This window comes from Uloborus diversus, unplaced genomic scaffold, assembly GCF_026930045.1.
Source record: "Uloborus diversus isolate 005 unplaced genomic scaffold, Udiv.v.3.1 scaffold_929, whole genome shotgun sequence".
Lineage (NCBI taxonomy): Eukaryota > Metazoa > Arthropoda > Arachnida > Araneae > Uloboridae > Uloborus > Uloborus diversus.
The window spans coordinates 21409-41777 of NW_026559153.1; the positions used below are offsets into that span (position 1 = coordinate 21409).

A 20369-nucleotide genomic window follows, 5' to 3' on the forward strand; every position below is an offset into this window, starting at 1 on the left:
AATTCAAAGGTCCCTTTGATTTCCGAATAATGTCACCATTCAAAACATCTTTAATCAATTTCTTACATTAATGCTCTAAATTCTTCCTAAACAATAGATAAAGCTTGAAAAGAAAAAATTTCTAATTTTATGAATGGTGTTAGTTTTAAACAACTCAGAGGTACAACTAGAGTTTAATTTCAGAAATTGAATGAGTGGGAGGAGGGGCACGCAAGTGTTCTCGGAAGTACAAAAAATAGTCATAAAAAGTAGAGTTCAAAATAATCAAAAACATTGAGCAGAAAAACCCTTTTAAAACTTGCACCCGAGTTTGTTTTGACGTGCAGTGGCGGATTAAAATATAGCAAATCTTGCAATTGCACGAGAGGCCCCATAACATAGGGGCACCGAAGGAGTTACAAAAATGGTTATGATAAATGTTTTACAACTTCTGTGATAGAGAAATAGGGCCCCAAAATGTATTTCGACGGGTCCCAAACTTGTAGCTCCACCGAAGCGATACAGAAAAGACTGCATTACTGTGATTCATATTACAAATATCGAAAAATTGCCATCGGTTCAACAGGAATCTAACAAAATGAAAAAAAAAAAAACACCGGTTTCGCCATCTCATATTTGTTTCCATGGTCTCCAATTCGACAATATATCACCAAATGATCGTCAGTCTCAGACGCTATATTAGTTTTGTATTAAAATAAGTAATTAATAGCCACAAAAAATGAGTAAACAGGCTTTTTAGAGCACCCGATCGAAAACAAAAAGGAAAGTGCACAACTGGAACGTATGCACACCCCACATGCGAAAATTTAGCATTCTACAGCTTACCATTTTTGAGTTATGACTTATAAGAGATACATACGTACATCCAGCCGCAAGAAACAACGCAATAATTAACTTGTTCGGTACCTGAACGCTCCAAAAACTTTTTTGGCGGTGACTAAAATAGAAATTCATACTGAATTTTAAGTAAACATTTTATGTGAAAACAATAACTCCCTTTACTTTGTATTAAAAAAGTAAAACAACAAAGGTCCTTTTTTTTTTCAAAAACATCGGCCAATTCCATCGGCTTTTCGACGTTTTTTTGAGGCCGATGGGCCGATGTTTCCTGCAAGTTAGCATAGGCCGCCGATGCTGATGCCGATGGCTAAATTGTTGAACCATCGGCGCCGATGCATCGGTCGAGTCCTAGGGGTGTCAGGGGGTTCTCCGCCGGGAATGTTTTGAAATTCTAGTCCTAAGAACGCAGTTTTAGACAGTCTCTGGTGATGCTCAGAAAGGAAAAGTTCGGGGGCTTCTGCGGAAGTTTTTAGAAATAGAAATCTTAAAAACGCCATTATAGGCTGGATTTGTTGACATTAGTGTAGTAAAAAGAATAGGACTTTTTGAAGTTGCCTCCTATTGATTTTTTTTTTTTAATAGAGCGAAATCCCTCACTCCTCCGCCCAATTTTTCGAAATTGAAGTTCTAAAAACGCAGTTTCAGACTAATTAAGATGATGTTACGAGCAAAGTGGTTCTGGGACAGTCCCCCAAAAACTATTTTGAAATTGAAGTCCTAAAAAGCGAAGTTTTAAACAGATGTTCAGTAATACTAGGTGGAGGGATTTAAACACTCTCCATCTTGAATTTTCCAAAATTGTAGTTTTTTTCCTTTTATTTTTTCGTAATTGAAGTCTTAAAAGCGCGTCTGTGGACCATATTTGGTAACGTTAGGGGGCTCGGCCATTTTTCAAAATTGAAGCTCCATTAAAGGCAATCTTAAACAATTTTCGATGCTTTCAGAAGGCAAGGCGTTTGGTTGTCCCCTGAAAATGTTTCGACATTGTAGCCCTGAAAACGAGGTTGGAGATGCTCTTCAATGGTTTTAGTGGGTGGAGGGACTTTGAAGTGTAGCACTTTGAAGACTTTCTTGTCTTTGACGGACTAGGGAAAAAAGGAAAAAAATTGGGGGGGGGGGGACTGAAAAGAATAGAAAGTGTTGGACGTGATCAATAGTCATCAGTAAGTTTTAAAATTTTTATTTTAAGGTTATTTTTAAAAGGAATTCAGATTTTTCCCCAACATTAGGCAGTCTTTGAAAGTAAGAAGGAGTTCGAGAATCCTTCTCTGAAAGGTGCAATGCAATTTCAGGTCATCTTTATAGACGTTTAGTGGTAAGGAGCAGTTTTAGGAATCTTCCTCTGAAACTTTTCAAAATTGAAATCTTTAAGACACAATTGCAGACTATTTTTCATAGTAAGCTCAGTGAAAGGATGTTGGTTTGGGGATCCTCCTACAGAAATGTTTTGAAATTGATGCCCGAAAAAGGCCTAAATAAATGCGTTTTTAGGACATCAATTTCCATTATTACTCCAACCAAACTAAAACTTATTTTAAATTTCTTTTAGGGAACGAGAGTTAAGGAAAGAATCATTTTGAAAAGAAAAAAGGGGGGGGGGATGAAAGAGAAAGGAATTTAAATTGCTAAGCAATTAGCTGCATCTGTTAATTTTTTTTTAATTAGAAGATTTCTTTTTGAAAGAATTGAGATTTGTTCCCCAACATTATTTGCTTTTCTTTTTGTTGAAATAACTTCGCTTTCCCGAGACCCGTTCTTTTCTGGAGAACACGGAATACTGATCCTCCAACCCCTTCTGAACACCATATCCTGGTGCCATCTAAAGCAGGGTTCCCAAACTTTAAAAAGGGGGGGGGGGATGAAAGAGAAAGGAATTTAAATTACTAAGGAATTAGCTGCATCTGTTAATTTTTTTTAATTAGAAGATTTCTTTTTGAAAGAATTGAGATTTGTTCCCCAACATTATTTGCTTTTCTTTTTGTTGAAATAACTTCGCTTTCCCGAGACCCGTTCTTTTCTGGAGAACACGGAGTACTGATCCTCCAACCCCTTCTGAACACCATATCCTGGTGCCATCTAAAGCAGGGTTCCCAAACTTTAGCAATTCACGGCACCCTTTGAAGAATTAGAATTTTCTCACGGCATTCTAGTCTAGTTTTATATACATACGTATTATTGTTACCATGGGGGCTTGGCGGCACCCCTCACCTCCTACCTGCGGCACCCAGTTCGGAAATCTCTGCTCTAACGCATTATATTTATTATTATCACTATCATATTTATTTATTCATTTTTGTAGCTAAAAGTTTGGAAATTATTCGTGAGCAACTAAAACCAAAAATAACAACCCTTATTTAAGTTTTTTTCTTCCACATTTTGGAGGGGGTCCGGGCCTCCTCAGCCCCTCCCTTATATACGCCCTTGCGCTAAACTGGATGCTTGAATGTCCCTTTTTGTTGATCATGTAAAAGTTACTGCTAGTTTATAAGAACATGTACAATAATGTAGTAAAACATTAAAAGCCAAAATTATATTGATATTGTTTCAAAATGCAAGCAACAATTAACAAATGCGTCATCATTGTTACAGACCCTTTTTAAAAAATCTTGAAATCAAGTACAAAATCTTTGTATAGTAGTAAAATTATACACTTATGATTACTTTTAAAACGTGCTTTCATGTTACACCCTCATTTTAAAACATATATCTCCCTCCCCCCCAAGAAAAGCTTAAAGGTTCCCAATTTTTATGTCTGAAATAAAACTTTCCTTTTTACATAGAAATTAGTTTTTTTTAATATAAAACGATACTAGTAAGAATCTCCAAAACTGCTGAATTTTGGGGACCTGCCAAATTTTGGATCCTATGCAGGAGACCATTTTTACAATTCCTGATCACATGGTTTTGCCTAAAAAGCTCTTTCCTTTTAATAATGACCCCTTCCCCATTAAAAAAAATATTACACTTACTTTTTATCATTTTTGAATGTTACATTTAATTTATGTATGAAAAAGCGACTCTATAACATATTGTTTAAGGAAGAAAACATCAGGGTTAGCATTTCGTAATTTTAGTTCAGAAGATGCAGTAAAACATAGTTTTGAATATAGTGCCAGAGAATGATCAAAATATGTGATTAATCAGCACATTAAATAAAATGTTTTTTAACTTCAGGTATGTATGCTTTTAGTTTGTTTTACTTGCATAATGTATTTATAATTTTGATTTTTCAAGAATTATTTCATTATTTAGAAACAGGTTTTAATTTTAGTTTTTTTTCCTTTTAAAGACCTTTTTCTCTTAATGTAAAATTTTGAAAATATATGGTTTAAGGTATGCATTAAGGTAAATGTGTGTACAATGTACTAATATTACATGTCTATATGGAAATGAGGCGAAATGGAATTATGTTTGGAACGTGGTTCAAAATGTCCACCAAGAAAATAAAAGTGGCAAAATATCTTTTTCGGATAAACTGTCCACTGGCTACTGTCGTCTTTTTTTTTATTATTATTATTTAGTCTCAAACATTACTGTTTAGTAATAATGATAATTTTATGTGTATAGGATATTAATTAATTTATCATTATTATTTTTTGATTTTTCACTCAGAATGATCTCATGAAAAGTGTGCTTGATGTGTTGAAGGGAGAGCCACAGTGTACCAAACTTCTTACAGTTGTGCAGGAGACTATTGTTTTAAATGAAAAAAAGCCAAAAATATACGTAATTACTCCAACATATGCAAGACCAGTTCAAAAGGCAGAATTAACTAGATTATCACATACTCTATTACTTGTAAGTTTCCTCTAACAATTATATACAACATTTTTTATTTTGTATTCTGGACTTTTTTTTGTTTGAGCAAATTGATTTATTGAATATCTGTAATAGTGGTGCAACTTGCAACTTAGATGTAGATGTTTACAAAAGTGCAATGTTTTTGTTAAAACATTAGTGTTTGTGAGTCCATGTGTTTTCTAACATCAAAGTTTTTTCCATGTTGATGTGCTACATTTGAACCAAAAATATCCTAAAAAATGCTACTTAATATGTTTTCAGTTTACGCTTATGATGAAAACCTTATTATTATTATTATTATTATTATTTTTGCAATATCTTTCACATTAGAAAGAGTTTTTCAATTGTGAGTTATCGATAAGACTATTTGCAGAAAAGTTAATAATTGTTCGTTTTTTTCCCCAGTTCAGTGTTAAAAAGAATATTAAGTGTTACTAAAGTTTTCCTTAAATATGAACATGAGTTTTTTTTATTAATTTTCCTCTGACATATATATGAACGTATATTATTGTCCCCCGCTCTCAATATGTCGTTGATAAAAAAAATTATAATTTTACTTTAAATATGTAGTTTGTATATATTACCTTTGAAGTTGCTTTAAATATTTATAATCTCTAAATATAATTTGAGTTTTAAATATAATTTTTCTATGTAATCCTAATGAAAGTAAATGTACAAGAACAGTTACTTATGTATTATGCTTCCTTTTCCCTTCTTCACTTTCTTTCTTTTCTTTTTTGTATGCACATGTCATCACCTTTGAAAATTTTTATTAATTTCTCTTTTTGATAATCATTAATTATTAAATAACTTACTTTTTGTTTTTGCATTATTCAGGTGGAAATTTAAAAGATAAAGAAATTATTCTAATTAATTCGTATTGATGGTTTTTTTTTTTTTTTTTTTTTTTTTTTGCATTTTAAATTTATTACTTATTTATACCTTTGCATTACTTAATTTGCAATTTAGTTATTAATTATAAGCTTTTCTTTGACAGTTCAAATTTCTTCTAAATAAATAAATTTACATTATTGCTAATTTGCAAGCTTTAAGTACAGTTTTTATCTACCTATCCTTGTAAATCTATATTTGCAGCATTAAAAGGTATAAAATCAAATTATCAAGCAAAGAAATACATTAAAAGTGACCTGAGGTGTGCTTTTTTACAAGTTATGACCTAATATTAAGAGCTTTTCAACTGCAAACAGTGGTATTCCTTCTGTTGATTTTGTGAAAGTGATTGACATAGCATGTCAATCTCACCAAAGTCCTAGATTACTTTACATTTATTTGTATTTAGTAATTTGATTTCATGTGTTCTAACAAGAATACAGTGAAGCACCGTTTATATGTTTCTCTTTTATATGTTTTTATCATTTGATCATTTTTAAAATTGGTCCCTGCAGAGCTCAATACATATTAACCTATTCCTATACTACGTTTTTTTCATTTATATGTTTTTTTTTCATACAGTCCCTTCAAAAACGTATAAGCGGTGCTTCACTGTATGTTCAATATAAATTAATGAGCAGAAAAGAAGATTAGAATTTTGTTTATGAAATTATCTATATTTTTATTTAATTACCAGTTTTAGCTATCCCAACTAGGTTCAGTTTCAAATTTTGATTGTACTCCTGTATTCACCCCATAAGGTAATCTGATGAGGGAGGGGAGCATGAGCTCTCACAAGTGTTCAACGAGGGGCACAAACAGAAAGTTTGAGTAGCCCTCTCTTAGAGCTCTAAAAAGATAAAGAGAAAAAAAAAGTAGAATTAACAGGGTTCATACTCTATTCAGATGAAAAAATTCCATGATTTTTCCAAGACTTTTTCATGATTTAATAAAAATGTTCATTACCTTGTTACACAAAGAGAATAGTGCTATTTAATATCAAACTTGCCAATATTTGGAAATGTGAATAAGCTAAACTTCTACGTGAATGCCACTACTTCATCAAAGCAATTTTTTGTGATTGAAAAAACATCAATGCACACTGCAAAAACTAAACTCTTCTTATTTGTCTTCTTTATATAAATTTAAGTAAAGTAAAAATGCAGTGAATGCAATGTAATGATGTTTAAATGTATAATTTATTTTTTCATAAAAGGGCAGAATGATAAAGAAGGGGACAAAGGGTTGAACGAGTCATTCCTAAGTATTGATAAATTTGCTTTAAAAGTTGCCTTTTAGTGTCAACAGTGCATCTAATCATGGATGTAACCTGTCAGAGTATTTTGGTTCTTTAAAGTAAAGCCATTCTTCAGTAAATTCATGTTTCCAAGACAGATATTTACAAAAAATCATTCAGTAGTAAATAAATCTTCTGATTCAAATGTACTTGTTTACTAATTTATGCATTTTCAAATGCATATAAATTAAAAGGATTAGAAATTTCAGAATATAGTGTTAGATTTCTGACATTGAACGTAACATTTGGCTGCAAGGGTCAGTTTTGTGAGCCGTATGTTGGGCACTACTGTTTTAGAGCATTAGAATTCCTCTATTTTTATATTCTATCGCCTCATTAACGATCTTTATTTTCTAAAACCTACAACAAACTAAGATAAACTCTGATAAATTTAATAATTAAGTTTTTACGAGTGGTTGAAACGTTCTCGGATTCAACTGAATCGCGTCTTTTGAGTGGGCGTGCAAAATCAAGAACGTGTAAGTTTGCTGCTACAGAATATAAAATAAAAGAAGTGTTGAAAATACTGATAAGTTCAAAACTAGTGATGTCTATGCAGTAAAATCACATTGCAAAAGAAGAAGGGCGACCACTACAGAAATGGGGATGCAATGGGATTTCAAAATTCAGATTTGGTTTTGGGATCATTCAATTTTCAAGTTTTAACAGCTTTTATATGCAATGCTGTTAAACCATTCAAGATTTCTAATGCTCTTTAAGCTATTGTTACTTTTTCTTTGTCCAGGACATTTTTCCATGACCTTAAAAAAAAATTCCATGACTTATAACAAAAATATTCATTTTCCATGACTTTTCCAGGTCTGAAATTGTTTTTTTTTTTTCTTTTTCCATGACTTTCCAGGACTTCCATGACCCGTACAAACCCTGAATTAATTTTAAGTACTTTTTTTTTAGGTACCTAATATTCATTGGATTGTTGTGGAAGATTCTGTAAATAAAACAGCTTTAGTGGTTAATTTGTTGCAAAAGTCAAAATTGTCATATACACATTTGTATACACCAACTCCATTGCCTATGAAAATGTCAAAAGATGATCCCAGCTGGCTGAAACCTAAAGGTGTTTTGCAACGAAATTTAGCCTTGAGTTGGCTGAGGAAACATGCACTCTCTTCGGAAAAAGGGGTTGTATATTTTGCTGATGATGACAATACTTATGATTTGGATCTTTTCGAAGAAGTATGTATAATTTACTTTAGAAAGCTTCTATAGGTTGTTGTGAATATCTGAGTTTTATCGTAATAAAATATGTTGAAGTCTATTTTAAGTTATCACTCATCTTTTTTATAAAAGCCATCATCTATTCTATATGCCTCATATCATCAACATAATATTGTTACTCAGTACTGATTTATTAAGAAAAATTAATGATTAGCATTTATACACTTTTAGGACTATTAGTAATAAATTAATTTACAAATCGCAATTGTTGCACAAACTGATGATAAAAAGGGTTGTATATTTTTGATGATGATGACAATACCCATGATTTGTATCTTTTTGAAGAAGTATGTATAATTTACTTTAAAAAGCTTCTATAGGTTGTAGTAAATGTCCAAGTTTTCTCGTAATAAAATACAGTGAAGTCTTTTTATTTATTACCCATCTTTTGCATAAAAGCCATCTTCTATATGTATCATATTATTAAGATAATATTGTTATTCAATACTGATTAATTAAGAAAAACTAATGATAAACATTTTATACACTTTTAGGGCTATTAGTAATGGATTAATTTAAAAATCTCAATTATTGCATAAAATGATGATATGAATGTTATGTTGAAAAACATTCAGTTTTTTTAGGTTTTTAAAGTTTTATTTCTTATTTTTTAAAAAAAAACTGTTTACAATTTCTACTAGTTAGTGTGGTAATTTAACTAATTTGAAGACTTGGTAAATTTGGACCAGTACTTTTCATAGTAAATATTGAATGCTTCAATTAATTTTTTAACATTTTCATTACAACAATTGAAAATTGTTCTTTCCAAAATGTTTATAAATTTGTACTGAAATACTTATTAATAACACAGGCCTACATGTTTTTTGGTGTTTTGAATTAGATAAGTGTCCTTAGCTAATTACAAGTACGCAGATTCTGAATATGAATTTGGCTTGAGCCCATTACTTCAAGACTTTTCACAAAATTAAAAAAAACCTTATAAGATATTTTGTACTAAAGCAAAAAAAGTTCCTTATTGACATTTTCTAAATTGCATTGAAATTTTTTTTTTTACATGTCCTATCACCAACAAAACCAAATATCCACCGCCAAGAAAGACGAAAGAAAATAATTATGCGACTAAGAACAGTTTACATGACTGAACAAGTTGGGTTTTTCACCCCTCTGTATCACAGCCCCATGAAGACCCCCGGAGTTGAATTTTGGTATACTCAATCTCTAGTGACCTCTGACGAAGCCTTGATGCATTGATTAAAAATGTTTTAGTATAATGTTATGTTTATTACATTTCAGTGGTGCAATACTTTTTCATTTTCGCATCTGTCAAAGTCAACTTGACCGCATCCGCAATTGTTTACGAAATAATTAGCAGCAGTTGTTTGTAGCATCAAGTTGTGTCTTGTTTTCTGAGTGTTTAGTGCGTCATAATGTCATTAAGAAAGTGTAAAAACAGTTCTGATACATTTTGTTACAGATGTGATGATTTAATAATAACAAAGCATCAGCAAAACGTAACAGTATTTATCAAAAAAACTTATCATGCTTACTTCGATGTAAAGCTTGGTGATCTGGACAAACGCAGGGCTCCACACAAAGTGTGTTTAGCTACTGAGAAAATGGACAAAAAGTACAAGTAGCTCTTTACCCTTTGGCATTTCTATGGTATATAGAGAACCAAAAAAACATGGAGATGACTGTCACTCTTGCTCCTGTGATGTCAAGGGTTTCAATTCGAAAAAAAAAAAAACATACACACAACTCAGTATCATGATTTACCATCTGCTACACGACCTGTACCTCATGGACCAGGAATTCCCATTCCTCCACCTTTTCCAACCATTCAGCAGCAATCATCAGATGAAATTTTGAACGACAAAATCGATGAAGAAAAAGTTAAGAAAACGATTTTATTCAAAAAAAAAAAACTAACGATTGTCTAAGGTAGATAAAACTGCATTGTTTTTAATGCCGAAATGTCCCTTCTCATTAGATGTACTTATATTTGAAAACCCATATTTTATCATTCAGCAAAATTTGGAGTTGCATTAGAATTTCCCTCCTTCCAAAAACTTAAGTTAGGGGAACCCCTTCGCTCCTCGCAGAAAAAATTTGAAAAGACAGGCCTACATTCTACACTGTTTAAGCACTTACAGATTTGTCCACATTTAACGTCTGTTCTGTTTTCATTTATCCTTAAAATGGTTCATTGATCCTTTTATCAAGCATCATAACCTGATAAAACACACAGCGTTTTATAGGCTAGGAAATATTTTCTTGAATTTTTTAGTCTATTATTTTGGTCACACTCATTTTGTTTGAAAATTCTGTGACTGCTGTCTTTTAGAGATAGTCTGAAGAAATATTCATGTTTTTTAAAATATTCTCTTTATAGATGAGGTATACTGAAAGAGTTTCTGTATGGCCTGTAGGACTTGTTGGTGGTCTAATGGTTGAAAAGCCACTAGTAAAAAATGGAAAAGTTACTGGTTGGAATACTATTTGGAAACCAAACAGGCCATTTCCTCTTGACATGGCAGGTTTTGCAGTAAATGTTACTTTGTTACTGCAACATCCAGAAGCAGCGTTTAGTCTATCTGTTCCTCGAGGATACCAAGAAAGTAAACTTCTGAAAGATTTAGTTAAAATTGAACAGCTTGAACCAAAAGCCAACAATTGCACCAAGGTAAGATGAGCTTTTTGTGCATGCTGATCTGCTTTTGATGCAGAAAAAATCATTGCCTGTTTACCTGAATATTACAACTAATTGATATAAAATCGTCGAATATATGAAATTCCTTAAAAATTCATTTTTGAAAAATTATTGTAGCGTAACTGAAGAATATATTTTTTTAATGAATTTATATTCTAGATTTTTGAATAACTTAATGTGAAATATTTTGTTTAAAAATTTGTTCCCAAGAAGATAGCCTACCACATTTCTGACATACATAATTGGTGTAGTCAAAATTTCTGAAGGGACTCGTCTCTCATTTCTAGTGATACCAATCACATTATAGTTTTAAAAGCTGCTTTATTTTATCAGACATATCAAATACAGTCAAAGAGAGTGTTATCCCTATTTCTCTCTTTAATTTTCTTCTTTATTATCATCTTAAAAAGCAGCCTGGAATGCATATTAATAGTTTGGTAATCAAGGGGGCCCAAAGGGTAATGGTGCACCCCCCTTACATGCTGCAGAGTACCCCCTCATGGCAAAAAAAATGAGATCAAAACCCTGTCAAATTACCCTCCTCCCCCATAAAAATTTCAATGGCACAGTCTGAGTCCTGAACCCTCCTGGTCCGCATCCATGATGTTGGAGTGCCAGACCTGGACAATATTGATAAAATATCTATCAACAGAAGATTAGAAGCGTTCTTAGACAACGTTTCAGAAATGAATATTTAGGGTTTGTGGAAATTAGTAGAACCAAGAAGAGCCAACCGTTAAAAGAAGGAGACCATAGTCCTAATGGATGATGGTAATCCAAAGTGAATAAATTGGCCACTAGCCAAAGTATTGAAATTTTTTCCTAGTAGAAATGGACACGTTTGCTTAGTCAAGTTGAGGACTAAAAATGGTGAAATATTACGCCCTTATCAACAGTTATATCCCTTAGAAGTTCTTGATGTTGAATCTTTGGACTTTAAACGTCTGGTACCTCTGCCTTCCAATGATGACCCTGTCAAAGAAATGAATGATCCTCCATGAATGGGGGAGGTTCGGACCTCCTGGACCCTCCCATTATGTGCGTCACTAAATACAGTATATATCATTCGGTAATGGTACTTCTGTTATGACCTGTAACAATGTTGTGCTTAGCCCTTTGATGACTTTTTATATTTAATAAGAGACAAAGACAATCAAGTATTTAATATTGTAATTAATTGATGCAAAATGACCTTTTTAAGATAAATAAATTATTGTAGATTTAACCTAAGTACATAATTTTTTTAATGTTTACTGGATTTATTTACTGCACTTTTCATTGCTGTTTTTAAAATTTATTTTTGCTTTTCATTAAATAGCTTAGACGTTTCAGAACAATTGTTTACATCTAGTATCTGTAGAATTTATTATTCATTGGGGGGGGGGGGGGATTGCAACAGTCTTTTTTAAAAACTTAATGTTTGTGTTGTCAATTATAACTCTTGGTTTTATCTTTAACAATATCTTTTTAGGATGAATATGTTTCAGAAATGATTGACGTGAAACTGCTATAGGAAAAGCAAGTCTAATATCAAACCGAAGAGTTGCGATGGGTGAAAAAAAGCTGATCAACGTTTAATGCCAAATATTGGTTTTTAACCATGTGACTTGTGGGGAAATCTGACCCATTTCTCCTAAGGGGGGATAAGGTTGCCTGGGTTCCTCTACCTAATCTCAACTCTATGAATTGGTCACCTTTGCTTTATTAAAAAGAATTGACAACTACCCTGTTACTGATGCATTCTGTTTCGTATCATAATATTATTCTTCATTAAAAAATATTAACTGTTTTGTAATTTAAGTATTACTGCTTCAATTGCTTATTTCATTATATGTCATATAATCCGATTTGTAGTGCTTGTGCTGCATCAAACTGCATACCTGTACTCTCCTATGCAGCTATCGTGTTTTTGTATGTGCCTATGTAATATCATTATCTGTTAGGACACATCAAATATTAAAAAGTTTTCTTGTTGACATAACCAACTTAATTAAGCAGCCTTCAGTCAACATATTTTGTTGAAAAACTTCTAAGGAAAAGCAATTATCAGGATCAAAATGGAATTCTTACTCTTGCCTTGTAAAAATATTAAAGAATTCTTTGACTCGAGAATTTTTTAGTTTTTTAATCATTGTATTCCTTCAGACGACTACAAATGCATTTAAGCATTACTTGCCAACTCTACTGATTTTAATGGGAGACTTCCATTTTTGCTTCTATCTCCTGCTTTCCCGTTTTTTACCATTTTCTGTTTTTTTGCAATCGATTTCACTTTCTTCTCAATAGATGGCCCCCATTTCCAGTCATCCACCAATGTCAGGGGAAAAAAAGAACTCTATATAGTGCATAAAAATATGGACTGAAACCAATTTTATCCCCAGGGAATAGGAATTCTATGACAATTACGTTTTGAGAGTGCCAGAGTAAGTTTTCTGCACCAACTTGCCACAAAGCTACATTTAAGGGCGATTCTGCACCATTTTTTCCCTTAGGCACAAGGCTGCTAAGTACTCCCTTTTCAACATAATTATTTGCTGCGAAAATTCTTTTTTTTCCCTTGAAAAGTCTGATTCTATTTCTGATTTTTTTTTCTTCTTTTGAAAAAAATCAGTGTACTGAAGGAATTGGCTTTTTTAAAAGTTTTACTTGAAAAAAAATTTTTAATTAATAACTCATTTTGTTAAAAATTATTTTTATAAGTTTTCCACATTGCATGTTCGACAAAGCAGATTTGCAGCAGATTTCAATCTTTTTGCATCTTGAAAATATTTCAGTTATTTTGAAAGTTTGAAGTTATTTTAACATGTGCTACCCTATACTTACTTATTTTATCTTTCATTTTTAATAATGTATTGATTTTTTTCCCGGAGTTTTGGTTATTAAATTTTTGTAGCTACTTTTTGGGGGGAGACTGGGGAATGTACGAAACATTAGGGGAATTGACTCCTTAGTAGATTTTTCCTTTGCAGTTTGATGTATTTTTCTTGGTGCTACCAATTAGCTTTCCTCTCAGAAAAATCCCTATTCACTTAAAAATTTAATTTTCATGTTATTAAAAAGCATAATTTAATAATTTTGATATGAAATATGTCGCTGGTGAATCACCTATATACCTTTAGTGGAATCTCCTTTTTTTTCTTGGAAGGTTGGCAAGAAGTATGATTTAAGAAATATAGGGTAAATGGCTATCAACACTAAATTCTATGCAGTTTTAATAAAAATCAACTTTTGTTTATCTTCTATACATATAATAAAATGTTTGTTTGTGTGTGTGTGGGCGCATCCCGGGAAAACAAAGCCTAGAAAGATGAAATTTGGTATATAGGTGCAGTTTTTACCAACGGTATGCACCTCGGGCTTGGATTTTTGATATTTTAATTTGAAAAAAAGTTATTTAATGTTTTATATGATTTTTAGCTCTTTTTACCTCACATACCCCCAACCAATTGTGCCAGGCAAATATTTTTTGTACTATAGTGTAGGAAATTTAATTTTAAATATGACGACTGAAAACATTTTGAAGACAGATCAATTTTTGCGTTTTTTATGAATTTTTGAAAAAAACCTTTATTTTGCATTTTTTCCTGGGTTTAATTCTTTTCTAAACTCATCCTGCAAAAAATATACAAGATTCCTTTCTAAAAATTAAGTATACAATAGCGAAAACATTTCACCCTCTTCAGAAAAAAAAAAGGTTTTCAAAAGTACGCAATAGGTCTTTTCAATTTTTTAAATGCAGAACATCATCATATTTTCACTTATTAGTCGACTCCGTCGAAAAAACCTTCTTCTCTAATCTGCTGACGTCACACCCTGGATTTCGATTCGATATTGAGGGATCAAACCTTAATACCTTAATCGCTACAATGTTTATCTTTTTTTTTACTATATTGCTTACTTCTACATTTTATGACATCAGTCATGACCAAGTGTTTTTTCCGGCAGCGCTTGCTTTTTTTTCTTTCCTTTTTTTGTTTTATTTAAGGATTGCATTTGTTTCGTTTTCCAATCCCCCCCCCCCCTTCTGCTAGACGTTTTGCTGTATGTATATTACATTACATTTCATAGTTGTGCACATTTAATTCAATAGAAATAGCGAGATTTTTTTTTTCTTTTGCAAACGCTACTTTTTGCATACTATGGGGAATTTCGGATGTTACTTTATATTACTATTTATTTATTTATTTTTTTGCTCTACTTAAATAAAAAAAGCGGTTTTTTGAGTGATCTTTGTTCTTATTAGGGAATGGGCAGAGAGGTTAAAATAAATAGAGATGGATAAGAAAATTTAGAGATAGATCATAAAGGTAGATAGCCACCGAAGGTGGAAATCTTGGCGTAAAAAGGTGAATGGCATGAAAAAAGATGGATTGATTAATACTGCTGCCAAATTTATTTAAACGGCTGCTGAAAACAGCAAACTTGATGTAAAAAGGTAAATGACAAGTTATACAAACAACCGCCCTAGGTTTTCTGCTTGCATAAAGGTTAATGGCATAAAAAGGCGAACCAGCTGGTCGCCGCAGGCGGCTAGTAATAAAATAAGCTGTTTGTGTGTGTTTCTGGCACGCATTTCGGGAAAACGGTAAAGTCTAGAGAGATGAAATTTGGTATACAGATGTAATTTTTGCAGATTGTGTGCACCTGACGCTTCATTTTTTGATATTTTTATTAGAAAAAAAGTTATTTAATGTTCTATGATTTTTAGCTGTTTTTCGTGCTTTTTACCCCACAGATCCCAAATTAATTGCACCAAAAAAATAATTTTTTTACTAAAATGTAAGAAATTTAATTTTAAATATGATGAAAAAAAGGAATTTTGAAGATAGAGCTTTTTTTTAAATGAATTTTTGAAAAAACCTTTAATTTGCATTTTTTCTTGGGTTTATGTTTTTTCTAAACTAAAACTCATCCCTCCAAAAGTATAAAAGCCTCTTCTCTAAAATTTTACTATGTAATCAGCAAAACATTCCATCCTCTTTAAAAAGAAAAAGTTTTCAAAAATATGCAATATTTTTTTTAACCATTTTTAAATACAAAACGAAGATATGAGTTCTCGCGTCCCCGAAGTTCTGCTGCCTGCTGATAGCTCTGAATATGACATAACGGGCCGACGTAATCTAACCAAAGTGACTTGCTTTTTTTTCCCCCGCTCTCCCTTTGGACGGATTCATTCACTTTTTTTTTCTTCCAGGGATTTCATTTGTTTCTTCCCCCCCCCCCTCGCCCCATAAAAACTGAGTTTTTTTTTTTTAAATCTTTTGCATACTACAGGGAAATAGAAACTTTTTTTTTTGCTGTTTCAATTAAATTTTTATTAAGGATTGGCAGTTAGGTTAAAATAGAGAGAGAGACAAGAATATTTAGAGATGGATGGGATTGGTAGATATTTAATGTACGAAATATTTTTTTTCGAATATATTCTTTTTTTCATTGAAAAAGATTGTTAATTACCATCAGAGGTAAGATATGCATAGATCTATAGATTGATAAATATAGAGGTCGTACAGGTCTATGGACAGTAAGAGATAGACAGGCCCGTTATTCAAGGAACTTCAACGGGGGGAGGGGATCAATTGCCCCCCCCCCTCTTTCACGATTTTGAAAAAATAATGCTCTCACATAAAAATGGAAATGCTTTTTGTTCTTTTCCGAAAAATTTGCATTGAGAGTACACTCTTTCCCCCTCCTCCTCCTTTGGGAAAATTCCAAACGGTGGTACTGGAGATATAGAAAATATTTTATTCAAATTAATATTTATATAGATAGAAATAGATTTGTTAATACCACCGCCAAATTTGTTTAAACAGCCGCCGAAGGCGTAAAATGGTGTATGACAAGTAAGCCAAACAGCTGCAATAGGCAGCTACTTGCACAGAAAGGTGAATAGCATAAATAGGCGAAACCAGCTGGTTGATGCAGGCGGCTAGTATTGAATAAGGCATAAAATATAAGGGCACACTGAAGTAGAATAACTGTCTGTACTGTTATAAAAAATGAGGCTTGTCAGCCTATATTTTTGTCATGTGATGTACAGAAGAATCAAGCCCTACAGTCATAAAATTGTTACAAATTTCACTGAAAGTGTAAAGGTGCACCCCAAACTTTGAGTGTAGATGAAAGAAATAATTTCTATGAAGACATTGAAATACACCGCCAGCTCAGTTATTCCATCTGAGGATTGCAGTCCTCAGATGGAATAACTGAGCTGGCGGTGTATTTTAAGTATTTCTGCCTTAGCCCTGGCTTTAGGGAGGTAACTTACTACAAAATATGAAGACATTGTTTTGAAGTTCAAACTTCCCTGATTTTTAAGAAGTTTGAGAAAGATGTATTTTCTTCCCCTCCAAGGGATGATTGTCACTGGAATAATGGGCGGCTTTATTAACATTTTGTTTAAGATATAATTACTATATTTATTATTTTTAGTATCAATGATTAATTCAATAAATGCATTTTGTTTGTTTGCAGGTTCTAGTTTGGCATACAAGAACAGAATATCCAAAATTAAAGCAGGAATGGAAATTAAAAACACGATCTGATTTCGGCATAGAAGTTTGATGTGTTAAAGTCATAGAAGTTGAAGTATATTATGTACATAATTGTTATATTATTAAATTGTTTTGTTACATATGTCTATTAAATTTATTCAGTTAAATATTGTATTGATGGCCTAGAATGAGAACCTCAAATCTTGTTTTTGCTTTTCTTATTAAGTTTGAATTTTTTGAGTTATGTGGGTTAGATCATATATATTTCTTTATACCTCACTCATGGGAGATACATTTCTGTAAGAATAACCTTTTAAAATTATACACTGAATAACTGACTGATAAATTATGACTGAATAATTGTATTATCAAATTTCTGCTCAATATTTTTTTTTCTTTGAGAGGGAGAGAGAGAAAGTATTTTTACACTAATTACTATAAGAAAATAATCTATAATAGATGACAATATATTAAGCTGATATTTTTTAATATCCTGATTTTTTTTTTAGGGAAGCATATCACTAATTTGAACCTCTTTCAAGATTAAAAAAAAGCAATGCTAGAAATATTGTGACTCATGCATGAATTGAAAATTGGCTAAAATACTTAAACATAAGTTTTGAGATGATTTCATTTTTTTCTAAACTTGTATTGAAACTAATCTTCTCATTGAACAACTTACAGCAATGTTTAGAATTTAGATGCATGTTGTGTTGCTTTGACAATTGTGGAACAGGGTCTGGATGAGAAAGTGAAAAGGCTTTCTATGGTGGTGGAACCAGAGATTCTCATCCATTCCAATTAAAGATCCTGGTAGACCTATCAATCACTATCTAGTAAAATTAATGTTCCCCCTTTTCTGCTTTAGAAAGACAAACTACAAAAGCAAATAATGGTTATAAAGTATACAGTAACAACTGCTACTTGATATTAAACATATTAAAAAATATTTAGTAACAGTAGTTATGATTTTGTAATCAGCAAAAGTAGGTAAAATTTCAGGAAAATCAATTGACAAAACTTGTGTGTGAAAAAAAAAATACTGTGTGTTTTGTCAAGATTAGAGCTTGCCACTCTCCATGGGGCGACTAAGTAAAAAAAAAAGAGTGACTTGGATGGCATGTTTCGACATAAAACATTATTCCTGAATTTATGATTAATTATTCTCAAACGAAATTCTGAATTTCATGGATAATATCTCTGATTCTATACTACCCTAGATTTATCAGAATATTAGCTTTTATCTTTTTGAACATTATCAATACATTTTAAGTTACATGAATAAGTCATTAGGGCAGTTCTCAAAAGGTGGGAGTAAACACAGACCTAACCTTTGAAGCTTTTACACCAAATAACTTTTATTTTAATTCACTCAAATATTTTTGAGTAAAATTATAATACTGTAGAGACAAGAATTGACATATATTATGGAAAACATGCTCTTCAAATACCCTTAAAAAAATTCTTTGCTAAAAGGTAAGATTTTGGAATTCAAAACGTTAACTGAGCAAAAGTAATATATATTTTTTTTTTCAAATTATTTCCTTACATTTCAAAAAAAAATTAAGGGTATGAATCTCAAACTGAATAACTTTTTTTATGAGTATTTTCCACAAACGACAAAAGTAAAGACATATTATTTATTTTGTAAACAATTTTAGAAAAAAGTAAGTTGGAGAAGTTTGATATACAGTAAAACCTGTGAAGTTGACCCCTTTTCTCAGGCACATAATTAGCCCTTACCATATAAATCAACCTTCATAAGTTGACCACTAAATTAGTGCACTGCAAGTGATCAACTTGGACAGGTTTCACTGTATGTCCAAAAGTTATGATCTGGACAATGCTATTATTTGAGAACTAAGTAATGATGTTTATGTTTTAAAGGTATTTTTCGATCCTCAAAATCAATTTGTAACTGTTTTCAAGTGTTTTTATATGCTTTTATACAGTATCAGCAAAATCATTTTTCCTAAACATACATGTGAGATGTCCAAATTGGATTATGATCTAGATGCCGATAATTCTGTCCATTTATTCATTATTATAAATGATCTACTATCTAATAACCTTAGTAAAACACATTATAAAGTTACTAACCACTAGTTAATTAATCCACTGGTATTTTGCATAATTAATAAGTTATGCATTGAACACTACATAAATAACAGCAGAAACACATTTGTGATCATAACAAACGCATTTAAGTAAACAAAACAGCAGCAGCTCCTAAATCAGCGAAATCTCGAACATGATTTATCAGTTATTTTACTGATATTTTGGATGAAATTTTTTTAAATTACGACAAAAAATCGACAACTAAACAACAATTCTTTAATAAACAGTTCTTCAATGTTCTAATATTTAGGTATTCCTCTTCTTTGCACAAAAATCGCCTAACAAACCTCGATTGGCGACAGCTCACAGAGTACGATAAAGCAAAGGGTCACCAGCAGGGAATTCCCATTATTGTCAACTGCATCAGTTTTGGCGACTTTATCACCTGTGCTGGCAAAATGTATGGGGGTTTTTTCCGCATTTTGAGAAACCATAACAAAATTTTATTTTTTGAAAACCAATATATAAAGTCATAAACTTCATTAATCCTCTCTATTTTTAATTGCAGAATTTAAAAAATAAATAAAATGTTCATTGGAATAGTTCGAAAATAGTGAAATTTACATTATGATGGTGTTCAAAATTTGTTATGTACGTCCCAAATCTGTTACCTACACACCGATCATCAAATTTGCTATTTAATAATTTTTATACCTGCTGCCTTTTTATGTTTATATATGATATTCTAGGTGTACAGTAGGGTGGGCCGAAAAAACCTTTTTCGATATCTGTTTTTGGATAGTGCGGAAAAGTTGCTATATGGGCCCGTTATTACCCATAAAAAATTTTGCTAAATTTGTTTAATATTTAGCCGGCGCTATTTGACCTTGAAAAACTGAAAAAAAGGGCAAAAATGCACTTTTTTTTCAAAAAAAAAAAGAAAGAAAATGGGGGGGGGGGGGGTAAAAATAAAAGTTTGAAGCTAGTTTCAGCAAACATTAGAAGTATATGTCAGTGAATAAGTTGAAATCCTCAAAGACTTTTATGCATTTCGAAAGAATATTTAGCCACGCTCCTTTAA

General features: G+C 31.7%; 1 protein-coding gene across 1 annotated transcript; it reads left to right on the plus strand.

Annotated features, from left to right (window-relative positions):
• Positions 1-4452: 4452 nt before the first annotated feature.
• LOC129234027 (galactosylgalactosylxylosylprotein 3-beta-glucuronosyltransferase 3-like) lies at positions 4453-17411 on the plus strand (the record flags this gene model as incomplete). Its single annotated transcript, XM_054867932.1, has 4 exons — positions 4453-4638; positions 7745-8026; positions 10422-10712; positions 17211-17411. Coding segments are annotated over 4 exons (849 nt in total), but the record flags the coding sequence as incomplete, so codon positions are not given.
• Positions 17412-20369: the final 2958 nt, after the last annotated feature.